Source organism: Mastigoproctus giganteus, chromosome 11 (assembly GCF_048544385.1).
Source record: "Mastigoproctus giganteus isolate SK-2022 chromosome 11, ASM4854438v1, whole genome shotgun sequence".
Taxonomy (NCBI): domain Eukaryota; kingdom Metazoa; phylum Arthropoda; class Arachnida; order Uropygi; family Thelyphonidae; genus Mastigoproctus; species Mastigoproctus giganteus.
In genome coordinates, this window is record NC_143585.1 from 83,359,169 (window position 1) to 83,376,950 (window position 17,782).

General features: G+C 36.6%; 1 protein-coding gene across 2 annotated transcripts in view; it reads left to right on the forward strand.

Annotated features, from left to right (window-relative positions):
• LOC150078196 (uncharacterized) overlaps positions 1–17,782 on the forward strand; it is an 881,600-nt gene that overhangs the window by 689,109 nt on the left and 174,709 nt on the right. For both annotated transcript variants that reach the window (XM_090385307.1, XM_090385308.1), the window contains 2 exons: positions 964–1,059; positions 5,367–5,468. In XM_090385307.1, the coding sequence (XP_090241433.1) occupies positions 964–1,059; positions 5,367–5,468 (198 nt within the window). The remainder of the gene's footprint in view (positions 1–963; positions 1,060–5,366; positions 5,469–17,782) is intronic.

Below are 17,782 nucleotides of genomic sequence, written 5' to 3' on the forward strand. Positions count from 1 at the left end.
GGACAATATGCTACTGCAACAGGATCTGGAAAAGTTGAGCAGATGGGCTGAGAGGTGGCAACGAAAGTTTAACATTGGCAAATGCAAAGTGCTGCATATGAGTATCAGTAACCCCAGAATAACATACCAACTGGGCAGTACTATACGCAAGGTAGTGGATAATGAAAAATACCTGGGGGTAATTGTGCAATCAGGTATGAAGCTTTGTGAGCAGGCAAAAAGGCTGCAAGAGTAACTCATGGGGTCTTGTCAATGATGCATAGGAATTCTGCTAGCAGGTATAAGGAGGTGATTATCACCTTGTGTAAGGCAATAGTCAAGCCACTCCTTGAGTACTGAATACAAGTCTGGAGGCCTCCTTTTAAGAAAAATGTAGAGCTGTTGGAACGAGTATAGAGACTGGCAAAGAGATTAGTGAGTGGAACAAAGGGCTGCTGTTACCAAGAAAGGCTTAAGTTCTGCAAATTGCAGAGTCTGCAGATGAGGCACCTGCGAGATGATCTCATTGAGGTGTATAAGGCCTTGAATGGTTTGAGCAAGTTAAACACTGATGGGATCCTTCCTCTTGCTCAGATTCTGCACCTGAGGACGCATAAATTCAAATTGGGGTAAGAAACTTGTAGAATAGATGTGCAGAAATTTGCCTTTGGCCATCAGGTGGTTGATTGCTGGAACAACTTCCATCTGTTGTTTTGGAAGTTGATGCTTAAATAAATTCAAGGCTAAACTAGATGAACTTTTGGAGTGAATGGATGGGTTAAATGGGAAGGTGTTTTTTTTTTTTTTTTGGCTAATGCTAATATAATTAATACACTCAGAGATTTTCTTGTGTAATGCATTGCCATTTTTGGTGCCCTCTCACTTTTGTATTATGAACACTTGATAAATATAGATAATGGTTTATTATTTCTTTTTTTACCTTCTCCATCACACTAGATTTAGTAGACATTTTTTATGTATCAGGTGTTTATGGAACCATTAAAGAAAATTCAAGTAGAAGGATTTGCCATGTTTGCTGAGCCTGAAGTTCTCTTTGGGAATTTGGATGAACTTTGTTGTGTAGGTATACTATTTTAATTCGAGTGTTTAATTTGTTATTTTCAAGTAAAATAAACTACAAGTAACCCTCGTATAACATGGTTGTTTGATTTCTACAAAATCTTGTGTTATACGGGACTAAGAACCAGTACATAAAAGGGGGGTTATGTTTCAAAAGATAACAAAAATACACCATTTTTGTTTTTTATAACTATCGGAATGGAAACTTAATTTTTATAGTAGTAATAATTTAACATTTTAACTTAAATAGTAATAACTAAACAAACGTCTTACCTTAAAAACTGTGATACTTATATGTCAGATAATGTATATCCATTTAATTTTCTTCCTCTTCATCATTGCTAAGCACAATCTCTTCTGCAGCATCTAGATTTCGTGTACCTTCTGCTCTCTTTAAAAGTCACGAACGTTCAATAGCACAGAATCTAACCCAGGGATCTCCCAACAAAATACAGTGGACCCCCCTCTTTAAATGATTGGTGAAAACCAGAAGAATATTTTCCAGTTAGCTAATAAAAATAAATTTATGCTTACACATAGCTTAATTAATATGTCCTGTAATGTCTACATACTAATTGATATTTCTGTTCCCTGACTTTTTTTTTTGGTTGTAAAATTGAAAATAGTAAAAATTATAAGCAATTAATAACAAAGAACATGGCATGCACAAGTTGCAACAAACACCATATGGAGTAATGAGTTTCTGAAATTTTATTTGTTTTTTTTTTTTATGATTGAATATTTTATGGAAGGGGGTAACACATTTCACCATAATAACGTGAAAACCCACAGAATTCTAGCTATCGGTACTATCGCAAATGCAATAAGCTCAAGTTTACTGCCCATTTATAATTGATTACACTAACAGAAAAGACCAATAAACCGGAAACTGCAAATTGTTTTTATTATTTTATGGTAGTGACCTCCAGAAATGTGCTTTAGAAAAATACCATGAAGACGATAACGACTAGCAAGGATTCACAAAAAGGAATGGAAACGTTGAAAATTACATCTAACATAATAACAGGGTTTTCCCAGCACAAAAGCTCAAAAATACCGTGTTATGCAAGATTTCCAGCAATTCTCAAACCGTGTTAGAGCGAAACCTTGTTGTAGAAGTACCATGTTATACGAGGGTTGCCTGTAATTAACCATCTGCTGGGCACATGAGTGGTAGATGTCCACTAATTTTAAAATTTAAAAGTTTAAATATCTATTAAAGACGGCAGTGTGAATTTTAGTTTTCCTTCATTATGTGTTTGACTCTTGATCATATCATTAATTGCTTAGTTATTGAAAAAGTTTGGTTATAAAAAGAATAAAAGAAAATGATTTTTTTAGACTTTATTAAACTTATTCATGTATATGATTATCACAAAAAACAAGAATAAAATTATTGGAATCTGTTTCTTACAGTTATTGAGTGTGTTGGCTTCGTACTTGATTTCATATCTCCCAAATGCCGATGCTTGCTTGCTTTAGCTGTTATTTATGTATCTGGCTGACAGTGAATTGTTGAAGAATGTGGATTATTTGATTTTATTCCTTTTTTTTAAGTTTTTCTTGCAAACAGTGAATATAACACCCAAATGCAGATATTAAAAAAACATGTTATAAAAACATGTCTAAAGCATGTGCCTGCAGCATTTCAAACTTTTAGATGAAAAACAGCTCCAGTTGTAATTAGTGGTTTGTATATTGCATGGAAATTTTTGATCAGTGGCCAAAGGGGATACTTCCACATATCCTCTTATTAGCAAGCAGAAATTATGATTATTATTATTATTATTACTAGCCATATGGTGCAAGGAAGCCTGAGGCTTATGCTGCACCAGCCAAAAAAAATTCCCAAGTTAGCCTGAGAGAGAGAGAGATTGACAGAAGTAGAAAGGCATCACCAAGAAAGAGAAGAATGATGGTATCCAGCTCAGGACCCTGGGTGTGTCAAGCCCATACTCACCAGACGTGAGCCCCTGACAGTGTCAAACTTAGCTATATGCCCAACAGCAAACACACCCAACTTTCACATGTAAAACAGCTCCAATTGAACTTAAAATGTTACATACTGCTTGAAAATTTTTCAGCAGGGACTCAACACCAAGGAACAAAAGTTAAAAGCTAGATATCTTATGCCACTGGTAAAAATTTGAGATCATCCATTGTGATTAGCCATGTTCAAACATGGCTGATTTTTGGATTAGAAAAAAAAAAAAAAAATCACTCTGATTGGAATTATTGATCATACTGCACGGAAATTCTTGAACAGCCTGGGGACCCTACAGAGAAAAACCAAACATTGAAAGCTGAATAGCCTCTTATGCTACTGGTAAACAGAATGTAACCAAGATGTCACCACTCCCATGGTGACACCTTGGTTATATCAACTACTGGAAAGCATGGCCAACTTTCACATGTAAAATGGCTCCAATTGAAATTAGAAATCACAGTACCACTTTATAATTTTTTAACAATGGCCCATGGGATACACTGCATAGAGGAACTATGGTTAAAAGAGGTATCCTTTTACGTTGTTGGTGAAAATTTATTGGTTGAAAGGTTCGTTAAGAATTTGTCAAGTAAAAAATGTTGGTTGAGAGCACTTAGTAATGGTTAAGAGCATTTAATGTAGCATTTTATCATTTCTGTGAGCCCAGTATGTAGCTCAAAGAACAGATGTCAGTGGGCTATAAAAATTTTATGACAGAACTTGTTGCATGCGACATGGCCATAACACGTGATAGGAGGAATTTGTGCAAAGAGCTCTAGCAGTATGATACCAGTGTTCAATGTAGGAAACACATCCATAATACATGCAGTGAGAGAACAAGGTAAAGTTCTGTTTATTTTAGTAATTTATACTTTATAAAATGTATTATAAAGTATAAATTACTTTATAATACATTTTATTATAAAGAAATTCAAATAAAAATTTTGTTTATCAAATAAGCATACCAGCCAAAAATAAATAAATAAATCAATAAATGCAAAGATGGGATAAAATCTTAACAATGGATAAGTTTATTAAGATTTTAATCATGCTTAGAAACATTTGGAAGATTTTGTTCTCCCCTTTGGCCAGCTAGCTAGATATATACAGTATATGCTAATCAGTAATATATCTTATTTTAGCTATATTTCCAGATCTATTCAAATTGAACGTAAATTTAAAATTTATTAAATGAAATCTAAAGAGCTTTCTGAGGTAAGTATTTATAGCGTTAGCCAAATATTTATTGCTACCATAATATCTGACTTCTTATATGTTCTGTGCATGCAGTATAGCTGGCTGTTATCAGATAGTTTCAACATCTCCTGAAGTCCATGCCATTATCCAGGTTTTGATAGGTCTAACACATTATGGAATATATAGTATAAGTATGTAATATGTATATATAGATTTTCATATATTCTGATAAATAGGCATAGTCATAAAGAAATAAAAGGAAAAAAGAATCTCTTTGTTTACATATAATGCATGCTGTTTTTAAATATAGAATCAAGCTGGTATTATATATATTAGTTATATATAGTATTTGTTGTATTTCATCCTTTTTCCTTCTACACACAAATGTATTTGCTGTGCACCTGGATTATACCCAAAGTGAGACCTTTTCCCAGTGTTATTTGGATGTTTGAATATCGCCAACTCAAATTAAAATGGTTAATTATCTCCAGTATTAATTCTTTTTACTTCATTACTCTCTTTTCTGATCACAAGGAAAGAATTCTCTCCAGTATAATTTGCATATAGAAGTAATACCAGAAAAAATCCTGTTGGCCCTCCGGGAAAAAATGAATAAAGAAAGGAAAGGAAATACGTTTCTGCCATCATACAATTACAGTGTATGCTGGCAGAAGGCTGGTTTTTATTTAACTTTTCTGCCTGTTGAAAATGTTTTTAAAATTTATTTGAATGGTCTATATCAGACATAAATAAAAAAATTAAAAAAAAAGCTAAATTTCTCTGTTTTGTGAACTAAGTATCAGTTGATATGTTAATATTTTAAACCCCTATCCTTACTCTTCAAATGCAACTCATGTCTGCTCTATAAAGTTTTTAAATATTTTTATTTTTAAAGCATAAAAATCAGTTAATTTGCTTATGCAAAAATGCTAAAAATTTTGGTTCAGAATACATATGCAGCAGTTACGTAGTACAGATCTATTACTTTTTACTTTATTTTTTCTTTTTTTTAATCATGACACCCAAACATAAGCTTTCATGGTTATTAGAGACATTTTCAGCATATGATCTCTCTCTCATTTAAAAGCATCAGATAAAACAAAATTATTGTATTTATATTCAGGTGACTTACTCTTTTTGTAAAGAGTTCCTTAGTCTCATTCTTCAGAAAATGACTGGTGATGGAATAGATACAACAGATGTCTTGGTTCGACTATTTCAAAAGGTAATTTTTATCATATACTTATGGCTTGTATTGCAGTAAATCATTAAGCTCAGTAAATAAATATTAGTTAAATAAAATGAATATTAATATGGTTCTAATATCACTAGTAGTATTAATATGGTTTATTATCTGAACTAGAGCATCACTAATAATATGCGTATTAGTGTTTCTCTATTTGTAAAATAGCTATTTTAAAACTAAGTAATTGAAATGATTTGGCACTGATTGTATTTAAAGCTACTTATGGTGCTAAATTTCAAATATGATAACATTCCTGTAGTATACTGGTTCTCAACTAGTAGGTTGCAAACTGATTGGGGAATTAAAAATGTTTGTGGGGAGGGATAAATTTGACTCATACGAAGTTGGAAAACAAACTTATAACCAGTAAAAGAGTGTGTGTGGGGGGGGGAATTGAATGGTTACGGATTATTATTTGCTAAAAAGGGATTGTCATAAAAATGTTGAGAGACAACACTATAGTACATATAAAATTTTAAGCATTGGTTTGAGATATATGTACTACTTAGTAAAATCCCTTGCACAGTGAATCCCCTCCAAGACTGGAAGAACCTTTCTAAGCATTTTCATTCAGTACTGAGTTAGTCTTGGGCAGGCAGTGCTAGTGGTTTTTTTTAATACAAAAACAGATGAATGAACTTCTAGAACATATACACAGCTACTCTGCCTGTTACTTTGGAGCTTTGTGGCAAAACAGCTGTGGCTTAAATTGGGTTAAGATAACTAATGGCAAAACAGCTGTGGCTTAGATTGGGTTAAGAAAGCTAATAAAATTAGAGACACAACTTAAAAACTTAGGGTAGATAGTTTAAGATAAGCCCTGAGACAACTCTGTGCTTATCTGAGATCATGGCACATCAATATGGATTTATTGTTTGTAAATTTTATGTATTCTCTGATTGTTTTGCATGTTTAGTGGGATAAAAATTAAGAAACATAAGTTATAGATAGGGGAAATTGCTCTGCCTCTGCCCAAGATCAAGTAACTTAGAGATATGCATTTTTTGTAGCAGCATGCAAGCTCAACTTTTTGAAGTGCATACTGGTACCCTCATAGTGCATACCAGTATGCACTTGTATCATAGGACCACATTGTAGATACATTATAACACTGAACCTTTTTTTATATAAAAGCTAAATTTGATTAATTCATTAAGATATCAGAGAAATATGATGTGGTGGTTGAGAAGGCATATGCACAAGATGTGGGTTGCAGGGGGGGGGGGATTGATTGAAGTCTATAAGGCTATGAGAGGGTATAGTAAAATAAAATGAAGGTGAATTTATTGTTATTCCAGAGCTAGAGGCTGTAAATTCAAATAAATTACAGAGAATAAATTACAAATAAATAAATTACAATCCAGGTTTAGACTGGATTGTAGTAAGTTTTCTTTTAGCTAACAAGTTATCAATTAGTGGAATAAGTTATTTCTGTGGCTGAGTTGAGGCTGATAGCTTGAATAAATTCAAAGGAAGGTCAGCTGGATAGTTAACTGTGTGTGGAGGGAATTGCATAGTTATTTTACTGTTGATTTTTTATTAATTACTATTTATTTGTAATTATTATTTATTTTATTTTATTTATTTGTTTTTTTTTTTTTTTTTTTGGCTGGTGCAGAATGATATGTAAAAAAAAAAAAAAAATATAGGCATTGTTGCATCTTTTCCTGATGATCCTGTAGATGACCCATGTATCACATTCTTAGTATTCTCCTCCATAATTTTGCCTGTCACTGAAGTGAGACTGACTAGTTTGTGGTTCCCCTCTTTGTTCTAAGAATACTTTATATATTGGTGATACTTCAACACTTTCATCGATGAAGATTAATGAGAAGTACTTGTTCAATTCCTCAGCCACATCAGCTAGGTTATGAATGACTACCTTGCATTTATTATATATTGGCCCAATCTGATTTTTCTTTTCTATTTTTTTTTTTTTCTTTTTTTTGGTGTATATTCAGACAAGGAGCAAGCCAAATGTTTCCAGACTGGCTGTGTAGAGCACTAACCATGTGTAGTATAACAGTGCACCATTAGATGCCACTGCAAGAGTTTCACACCAATAGGATGTCATGCAATTGAGTTTAAGTATGTTTCTGTTGAGCGGTCTTGCAATTTTGTAGCTGAGTAATGCCATGTTCTGTTTCTTAATGGTATGGCAGACATTAAGGAACAGAAAACTTGCATTAAATTTTCTCATAAATTTAGTAAAACATCTTTGGAACATTATGAAATGATTAAACAAGCGTTCAGTGATGATGTAATGCAGCAGTTCCCAAACGTTTTTGACTCGTGAACCCCTTTGAATGTAATATTTTTTATCGCGAACCCCTTTCAACACAGTATTTTTAATGCGAACCACTAAGCCTATATTCTCTGAAATCGTATAATATTTCTGAATCTTTTTTTATAAAATATTTCCAGTACTACGTTTTTATAAACAACATTGCATAATAATAACAATTATTATTAAGTATTATTTATACTTTGTAAAGCAGCTATTAATCAGTCAAACTAATTTCAAACAGGCTAACTTGCTTCTTGTCCAAATGGTAGCTGAGCATTCTGGTCTCTTGCCAAAGCTATTGGCCACAATTTTTGCTCATCTCTGTCAAAACCAGATGGTTCTGTTGCCACATCGGCCAGAAATAAAGCTGACCTGTTAGCATCCTATTTTTCTTCCAACTCATGTTTTGATGATCTTGGTAAATCACCTCAAACCATTTCTAGTACACTCCATTCAATGCCTCCTGTGGTTTTCCGTTAAAACAATGGCAGAAGGATTTTGATGAATCTGATGCTAAGAATCCAAATTCTGATGGTATTTCTACACTTTTTCTCAAAACCTGTGCCCCTGAACTTATTCCTCTTTTGTTTAACTTATTCGTCTTGTTTCACTTTCTTATTCCAAAGGTGTTTTTCCTTCTGCTTGGAAATTTGCTTATATCCAGCCAGTTCCTAAAAAGGGTCACAAATCCCTTCCATCCAATTATCATTCCATTGCAATTACTTCTACTCTTTCCAAAGTAATGGAGAAATCAATTAACTGCCAACTCCTTAAACTATCTGTAATCTTTCATCTGATCAACGATTGCCAGTATGGATTCCGTCAGTGTTGTTACACTGGTGATACTCTGGCTCATGTTGTCCGTGTATGGACAAATTCGATGGAAAAGTTTGGTGAAACTCAAGCCATTGCTCTTGACATTTCAAAGGCTTTTGGTCGTATTTGGCATAAAGATCTAAATAAACTTCCATCCTATGGTTTACCAGCTGTTCTTTGTAATTGGGTATCCAGTTTTCTCTCTGAACTCTCACTGCAGGTGATGGTAGACAGCTCTGTCTTCTGACTTCTCCACTAATTTGTGGTGTTCCCCAAGGTTCGGTTCTTTCTCCACACTTTTCCTCTTGTATGCTAATGACCTTCTTCCATTGACTGGAAATGCTATCCATAGTTTTGCTGATGATAGCACATTGTGTTCCACCTTCCAGTTTGAGAAATCTTGCCCTGCTCAAACAGCTTCAGCTTCTCGAGTATCCACTGCCAAATCTTTAAATGTTAGCATTAGCATTAATAGAGGCATATGATGCAAGAAAGCAAGCTTATGCAGCATCAGCCAAAAAAAAAAAAAAAACCCCTTCCACTTTACCCCTCCGTTCGTTTGAAATACCTGTCCAGCTGAGCCTTAAATTTATTTAGGCTATCAACTTCCACAACGAGGGATGGAAGTCTGTTCCACCAACCAACTACCCGCTGGCTAAAGGCAAATTTCCGCACATCTATCCTACATCTGTCTTTCCTCAATTTGAATTTATGCCCTCTCAGGTCATTATTATTCTGAGCAAGAGGAAGAATCCCATCGGCATTGAGCATGCTCAAACCATTTAAGGCTTTGTACACCTCTATCAGATCACCTCGCCGGTGCCTAGTCTCCAGACACTGTAATTTGCAAAACTTAAGCCTTTCTTCGTAAGAGCAACCCTTCGTTCCATTCACCAATCTTGTTGCCCTTCTCTGTACTCATTCCAGCAGCTCTACATCCTTCTAGAAATTAGACCTCCAGACCTGTATACAGTACTCAAGGTGTGGCCTGACCATTGCCCTATACAAGAGGATAACACATCCTTATCCCTGCTAGAAAAATTCCTGTATATCATTGATAAGACACCATGAGCTACTCTTGCAGCCCGTCTGCACTGCTCAGAGAACTTCACATCTGCCTGCACAATTACCCCAGGTCCTTTTAATTCTCTACCACTGTCAGTGTAGTACCACAGAGTTGATACGTTGCTCTGGGGTTGCTGTTTCCCATATGTAGTACTTTACATTTGTCAATGTTAAACTTCATTTGCCACTTCTCAGCCCATCTGCTCAACCTTTCCAGATCCTGTTGCAGCAGCATAGCGTCAGTAGCGTCCTTAACAACTCTGCCAACCTTTGTATCATCTGCAAACTTGGACATTAAGCTTGATATACCATCATCAATATTATTTATAAATACAGAAAACAACAATGGACCCAACACTGAACCCTGAGGGACTCCACTAATAACATTAGTCCACGATGAGCAGTGTCCATTAATTACCACTCTGTCTTCTGCCACTCAACCATCCCTTTATCCATAGCAACAATTTGCCACCAATGCCACACTGCTCCAATTAGTGCAGCAGTCTTCCATGTGGAACAGTATCAAAAGCTTTTCTAAGATCCAAATATATATCAAAGTTATTCCCTGCATCCAATTCTTTTGTGACTACATCATAGTATCCAATCAAACTGGTCAGGCAAGACCTTAACTTAACAAAACCATGCTGTGTCTGAGCTATAACTGAATTCTTGTCAAGATGATCCTGCAGCGCTTCTTTAACCAGTGCTTCCATTAATTTTCCTGGAACAGAAGTTAAACTCACAGGTCTATAATTACTTGTCAGCCTTTGATCCTCCTTTGTGAATTGGGGTTACATATGCACATCTCCAGTCTGTGGGTACCTCCCCTGAGTCCAAGAAAGCTCTCATAATTATGGCTAACGGATTGCTTACTTCCTTTGCTGCCTCCTTTAATATAACTGGATAAATCCCATCCACCCCGGGTGCCTTTTTTACGTTTATCCTCAACGATTTCTCCTCCACTTTCTTCTCAATTATTACAAGATCATCTAGCTCACTGCCAGTGTTTACTTCACCTATGGCATTCCCCTTCCTGAATAACTCCTCATGTGTGAATGTAGATGCAAAATATTGATTTAGTTTGTTAGTTACCTGAGCAAGATCATCAACAGTTGAACCATATCAAGTGGACCAATCTGATTCATCCCCTTCCTTCTAGAGTTTACATAAGTAAAGAACTCCTTGCTGTTTTTCTCTGCATCCCTTGCCAAAGATTTCTCGTAATCTGCCTTCGCCTGCCTAACCTTCTTTGTAACTTGGTTACAGATCAACTTATATCTATCATAGGCTTCTGTGTCACATGTTAATTTATATGTATCCCATGTATTTTTCTTCTCTGCCATATGCCTCATTAGTTCATCTGACATCCATTTAGGCCTGAACCTTGAACAATATTTCTTAGTTGGTATGTAAAGCCTAGTAGCTTCCAAGATAAGTTCTTTGAATGCTTCCCATTTTGAGTTTGCTGTTGGTAACATCATCGGTTGGTCCCACTGTATAGAATTTAAATACTGTCTCAGACCATCGTAGTTGCCTTTACGAAAGCAATAACCGTTCCGTTTACCCCTGATGGTAGTTACCTCCTTGGGTAAATCCCACTTCAGCTCACTGTGATCACTGCCACCTAGTGGTTCCTCTATCTGCAGATTCTTTATGCATGAAGAATCACTACTGATAATCAAATCAAGAATATTGCTCCCTCTAGTTGCCTCCCGAACATGCTGATTTAGAAAACAATCATCCAATAAATCCACAAACGCCTTGCTAGTGTGTGAGTGACCAACTCACAAGTTCCAGTCAATATCTGGGAAATTAAAATCCCCCATTATAAGACTCTCTGATTTACTGGCCCACTCTATTTCCTTGTACAGTTTCTTATTATACTCATCAGAGCCATTAGACCTATAGCACACTCCTACTCTCAATTTTGATCTCCCAGTGCTTATGTCACACCAAACTGACTCGACACTGCACTGTCCAGCGATGTCGACTGGCTTCACTTCCTTGGATTTTATGTGTTTCTTAACTAATAGCATAAACCCTCCTCCCTTCCTATCCTGTCTATCCTTTCTGTAGACGTTGTACTCCCCAAATTCCAGTTCTGCATTACTTATATCTGTGTGACACCACGTCTCTGATATCCCAACAATATCCGCCTTTGATGCTTTGAGCAATACCCCAAATTCATCAAATTTATTTACCGAACTCCTAGCATTGGTGTACACGCAAGTATACATGCACCTGTTCTTTTTTTTTAGTTACCCTAACACAACCCATGTGTTTACTTCTACCCCAATGACTCCCAGCAGTCTCTGAAATATCCTGCATCTTATTTTCCAAGCTGCTGCTCATTCCAATAGAAACAGTACAAGAATCACTTTCACCTCTGCCAGTGGCTACTGTTAATCTATTAGTCCTTGTATCCCCCCAATCTAGCAGTTTTCCGACCCACCTAACACTGCCTCGATAGCATCAGCAAATATTCTTGCACCCTTTCTATTTAAGGATCACCTCCATATCCCTGCTAGCAAAATTCATGTATACTATTGACAAAACCCCATGAGCTGTCCTGGCAGCCTATCTGCAGTGCTTAGAGAACTTCATATTAGGTAATTCACAGCTACCTCAGTTCCTTTTCATTTTCCATTACCCTGAATGCAGTACCACTTAGTTCATATGTTACTCTGGGATTACTGCTGTCCATGTGTAGTACCTTGCATTTGACAGTGTTAAATTTCAATTGCCATTTCTCAGCCAATCTGCCTAATTTTTCTAGATTTGTTGCAGAGCATACCTTCATTACTGTCATTAGCCACCCTGCCAACCTTTGTACCATCTGCAGACTTCGGCATTAAACCGATATACCCTCATCAATATCATTAATAAATACAGAAACCAACAATGGGCAGAGCACTGAACCCTGTGCGACTTCACTAATATCATTATCCCACAAAAGGCCGTGTCCATTGATAACCACTGTCTTCTCCCACTCAACCACCCCTTTATCCATAGCAGTAAGTTTCCCTTAATGCCACACTGCTATAATTTATACAGCAGTCTTTTATGTGCAACAGTCATCATCATCAGCCATTTTCAATCCACTGCAGGATGAAGGCCTCTCCAGCAATTTTCCAGTTCCTTCTGTTTTGAGCACTGGCCATCCATTTACTACTCAAAAACTCATGAATTTCATCTATCCATCTCCGCCTTTGTCTTCCAGGTTTTCTTCTAGCTCCTCTTGGGTACCATTCTGTTATTTTCTTAGTCCATCTGTCATCATGTCTTCGAGCTATGTGTCCTGCCCAAGACCATTTTAGTTCTTTAGTTTTGATAAGAATGTCCTTTACTTGAGTTTGCTGCCTAATCCATGTGTTTCTCTTCTTATCTAACAGTCTGATTCCCAATATAATTCGTTCCATTCTTCGCTGTGTAGTTCTTAGCTTCTCTTCCATTCTTTTGGTGAGTGCCCAAGTTTCACTTCCATAAGTCATGGTGGGGAGTATACATTGATTCATTATTTTACGTTTCAGTCAAACTGGGATATTGCTCTTCAGTATGTGACTATATTTCCTGAATGCTATCCATCCAAAATTTATTCTTCTCTTGACTTCCAGCCATTTATCATTATTACAGCTAATAACTTGTCCCAGATAAGTATATGACTCCACCTTTTCAATTACTGCTCCTTCAATCATTATTTCCCTTTCCGTGGCATACTTGTTCATCATTACTTTTGTTTTAGCCATATTCATCTTTAGTCCAAAATCCTTACTAACTGTGCATAACTGATTAAGATTTTCCTCTAATTCTTTGGGATCGTGGCTTATGACCACAATGTCATCTGCAAATCGTAAATGGTTTAGGTACTCTCCGTTCACATTGACTCCTTTCTACGACCAGTCTAATCTTCTGAAAGCTTCCTCAAGGGCAGCAGTAAACAGCTTCGGAGATATTGTGTCTCCTTGTCGAACTCCTTTCTCGATTTTAAATTTCCTACTGTCTTTGTCTAGTCTAATAAAGGATGTAGCACTCACATATATATTTTCTTCAAAATCATAATATATGGAGTATCTATGCTTTGTCTTTCCAGTGCCCGAAACATTGCCTTATGCTGTATGGAGTCAAATGCCTTTTCATAATCCACAAATGCCAGGCATAATGGTGTTTTATATTCATTTGCTTTCTCCATTAGCTGTGATATTATGTGAGGGTGATCCATAGTTGAGAATCCTGTCCTGAAGCCAGCTTGCTCTTTCGGTTGATTCTCATCAAGTATTCTTTCTAATCTGTTAGTAATGACCCTTGTGAACAACTTGTAGATAATTGTAGATAACAAGCTAATTGGTCTATAATTTCCAATTTCTGATTTATCTCCTTTCTTATGCAGCAAAACTATGATTGCATTATTCCACTGCTTAGGTATCACACCTTTTCTAATGCACTTTGTGAAGAACCCTGCCAGTTTTTGTGTTATGTCTCTACCTCCCAATTTTAACAACTCTACAGTAACTTCATCTTCCCCCGGGGCTTTCCGATTCTTCATTTTCTTCAATGCATGTTCTACCTCATCAGGAAGAATATCGGGTATGTCGTATGTGTTGCTACTTTGCAATCCATCTTCCCCACTGCTGGTATCATTCCCTCGCTCCTTGTATAATTCTCTATAGTAGTCTTCTTCTATTTGAATTATGCCTTCTCTGCTATTTATAAGTACGCCATTGCTATTCTTCAGTTTCAGTATTATTTGTCTTTCTGTATTACTGCTCATGGCTGCTGATTTAAATCCTTTGTTTTCCCTTAATGCTTGTTTTACTTTTCTTGTGTTAAATCTTCTTATGTCCTCTCTGAGTCTCTTTCTAATGGCTTTGCATAACTCAGTATACTCAATTTTCTCCCTGTCAGTATTTTTCTTGCTCTTCATTTGTCGTCTTTGGTTCATCATGACAAGTGTTTGTTGACTAATTTTTTCTTCTTTGGATTTCTGTTTCCCTATAGGTTTCTTGGGCTTTATCACTTTCAGAAAGTTGTAATATTCCTCGTCGATATCTTGGTCCTGAGCAGTCTGCAGAAGCTCAAACTTGTTCTTAAGTTCCAGTACATACTGCTTTTTCTCCTCCTCTGTTATTTCAAAGACCTTTGTATTATTTACTCGAGTCAGTTTTTTCCTTTCCTTTCCTACATCTATATCAAGTGTGCATCTTACCATTCTGTGATCACTTCCAACATTTACCTTATTCAGGATGGTATCATCATTCACAATATATCTTCTGTTAATGAGGATGAAGTCGATTTCATTAGTTGTTAATCCATTTGGACTCTTCCATGTCCACTTTCTGTTCACCCTTTTCTTGAAAAAAGTGTTCATTACTGACAGTCCTTGAGATTCTGCAAATTCCACAAGTCTTTCACCTCTTTTATTTCTTTCACCAATTCCAAAATTTCCTATAGTTCCTCTTTCTGCGCTGTTTTGCCTTTTTCCAACCTTAGCATTGAAGTCCCCCATAATAATAGTGTAGTGGGTTTTCTGCTCATCAAGAAGACTCTCAATTTCAGTGTACGTTTCTTCAACCTCTTCATCATCATGGCTTGATGTTGGTGCATAAATCATTATAATCTTTAGCTTGTACCTCTTAGAAATCTTGAATATTAGTCTTGACACCTTTGGTGATGTACTTTTGAATTCCAAAATGTTGTTTTTTAAAATCTTTATGGACCAGAAACCCAACTCCACCTTCACTCCTTTCACTGTTTCCATTGGTGTACAGCAGATTTCCACTTGATAAACTTATAAGTGATTCATTTCTTCTTCTTGTTTCAGCCAAACCGATGATATTCCAATTCACATTTTCTAATTCCTTTTCCAGCTCTAATATCCTGTCTTCACCGATGAGTGATCGTACGTTATAACAGGCCAAGTTCAATTTCCGTGCAATGCAGCCTGGTCGTACCCAGAGATTCTTAGCACCCTCTGCTTCCACTCTGATCCTCTTGCTGCCGTAAGAGGGAGAGTGAAAGCTGCTGGGGACTGAGGGCCATTTGTATTGTTGTGCTCTCATTGCTGGAGGGTTTGGTCTTTTCCTCTTCACGCTGACCAAGCGTCTTGAAGAGAACCACTCTACACGTTCGTTGCCACCTAAGTGACGTAACAGGGCTTACCATCGAGACGGTGTGCATGAGTTGATTTTAGGGAGGCAGGCCAACCGGACTTCTCCTAAATCTTCTGTAATAGAGAGATATTGGATCCATCAGTGTTTTAGGCTGAGTGTCTGATAACACATAGGATACCTGTTCCCCTCTAAGCCCCTTTTGATACTGTGCAACAGTATCAAAAGCTTTTCTGAAATTCAAGTATATGGTACAGATTATTTTTTTTCCATAAAGTTCCATTGTCACTTCATCATAGTATCCGCTCGTTGAGACAAGATATCCCCTTAACAAACCCATGCTGTGACTGAAGTATAACTGCACTCCTGTTTAGATGGTCCTGCGTTACTTCTTTAACCAGTGACTTCATTATTTTCCCTGGAATCAAGCTAACAGGTCTTTAATTACTCATGTCACCCTTTGTTCCTCCCCCTTGTGAATTGGAGGATACATTATCACATTTCCAGTCCACATGGACCTCCCATCAATACAGGATTGCTCTTATAATCATAGCTAAATGTTTGCTTACCTCTTTTGCTGTCTCCTTTAATAAAACTGGATAGATCCCATTCACCCCAGGTGCCTTGTTTACATTTAACTTCAACAATTTCTCTGGTGTCTCTGCAGCCAAGTGGGCAGGAGCAGCAGTGCGTAGCACACGCTTCTTGATTAGACCGGGGTTCGAGCCCTTGACCACCAAATACGGAGGATGCGGAAAGGTCAGGGAATGACCACCGCATATACCCGGAGCAATAGGGTCTTAGTTGCTAATGCTCCTAAAAACGAAATAACAACAACATCAACAATTTCTCCTTCACTTTCCTCTGAGATATCACAAAATCATTCTACTCCCTGTTAGAGTTTGATAAACTTCTGTCATCCCCTTCCCTAAAGAATTCCTCATGTGTGAATGTAGAAGCAAAATACATTCAGCCAGTGAGCAACCTGAGCAGGATCATCAACAGCTAAACCATCGACATCAAGTGAACCAATGTGATTTAGCCCCTTCCTTCTACTGTTAATATAAGTAAAGAAGTCTTTTCTGCTTTTCTTGGCATTCTTTGCCAGAGATGTCTCGTAATCTGCCTTTCCTTGGCTCACCTCCTTTGTCACTTCATTGCAAACTAGTTTATATCTACCATAGGCTTCTGCATCACATAATATTTATACATTCCATGCATTTTTCTCTCTGTTACGTGTGTCAATAGTTCATCTGACATCCATTTAGGTCTAAGCTTTGAATTTAGACTTGAAGACAATTGTAGAATAGATGTGCGGAAATTCACTTTTAACCAGCGGGTAGTTGATAGTTTGAACAAACTTCCATCTGTTGTAGTGGAGGTCAGCAACTTAATTAAGTTCAAGGCAGAACTAGACAGACATTTGGAGTGAATGGATGGGTGAAATGGGAAGAGGTTTTTTTTTTTTGGTTGATGCTATATAAGCTTGCTTTCTTGCATCATACGCCCTACTAATGCTAATGCTAACTGTGTTTCTTAGTTGGTATGAAAGCCTAACTGCTGTAGAACACAGTCATCCAATAAATCCACAATTTTTTGCTAGTGTGCGAGTGGCCAATCTTAAAGTTCCAGTTAATTCTAAATAAAAGCATTCGCTGAATGCTTTTATTTAGAATTTGTTGGTGGCAACAACATTAGTTTATCCCATTGTATAGAATTAAAAACTAAGACAACTCTAATCTGTTTTATGAAAGCAAAAACCCTTCCTTTTACCCTTTAGTTACATCTTTAAGTAAATCCTGTGTATGTAAATCCTTGTATGTAAGTAGATCACACTGTGATCTACTTACATACAAGACAAGTGTGATCCAGTGGCAGCTCGTGACTCTTATGTATGGGGGTACTGCTTCTTAAAGTTACATTAAATTGCCTTGGTTATAAGCAGAGCCATGCTGAGGGTGAGGCGAACGAGGCTCTTGCCTCAGATTGAAAGCTGAAAGAGGTGCCAAAAGAAAGATTAA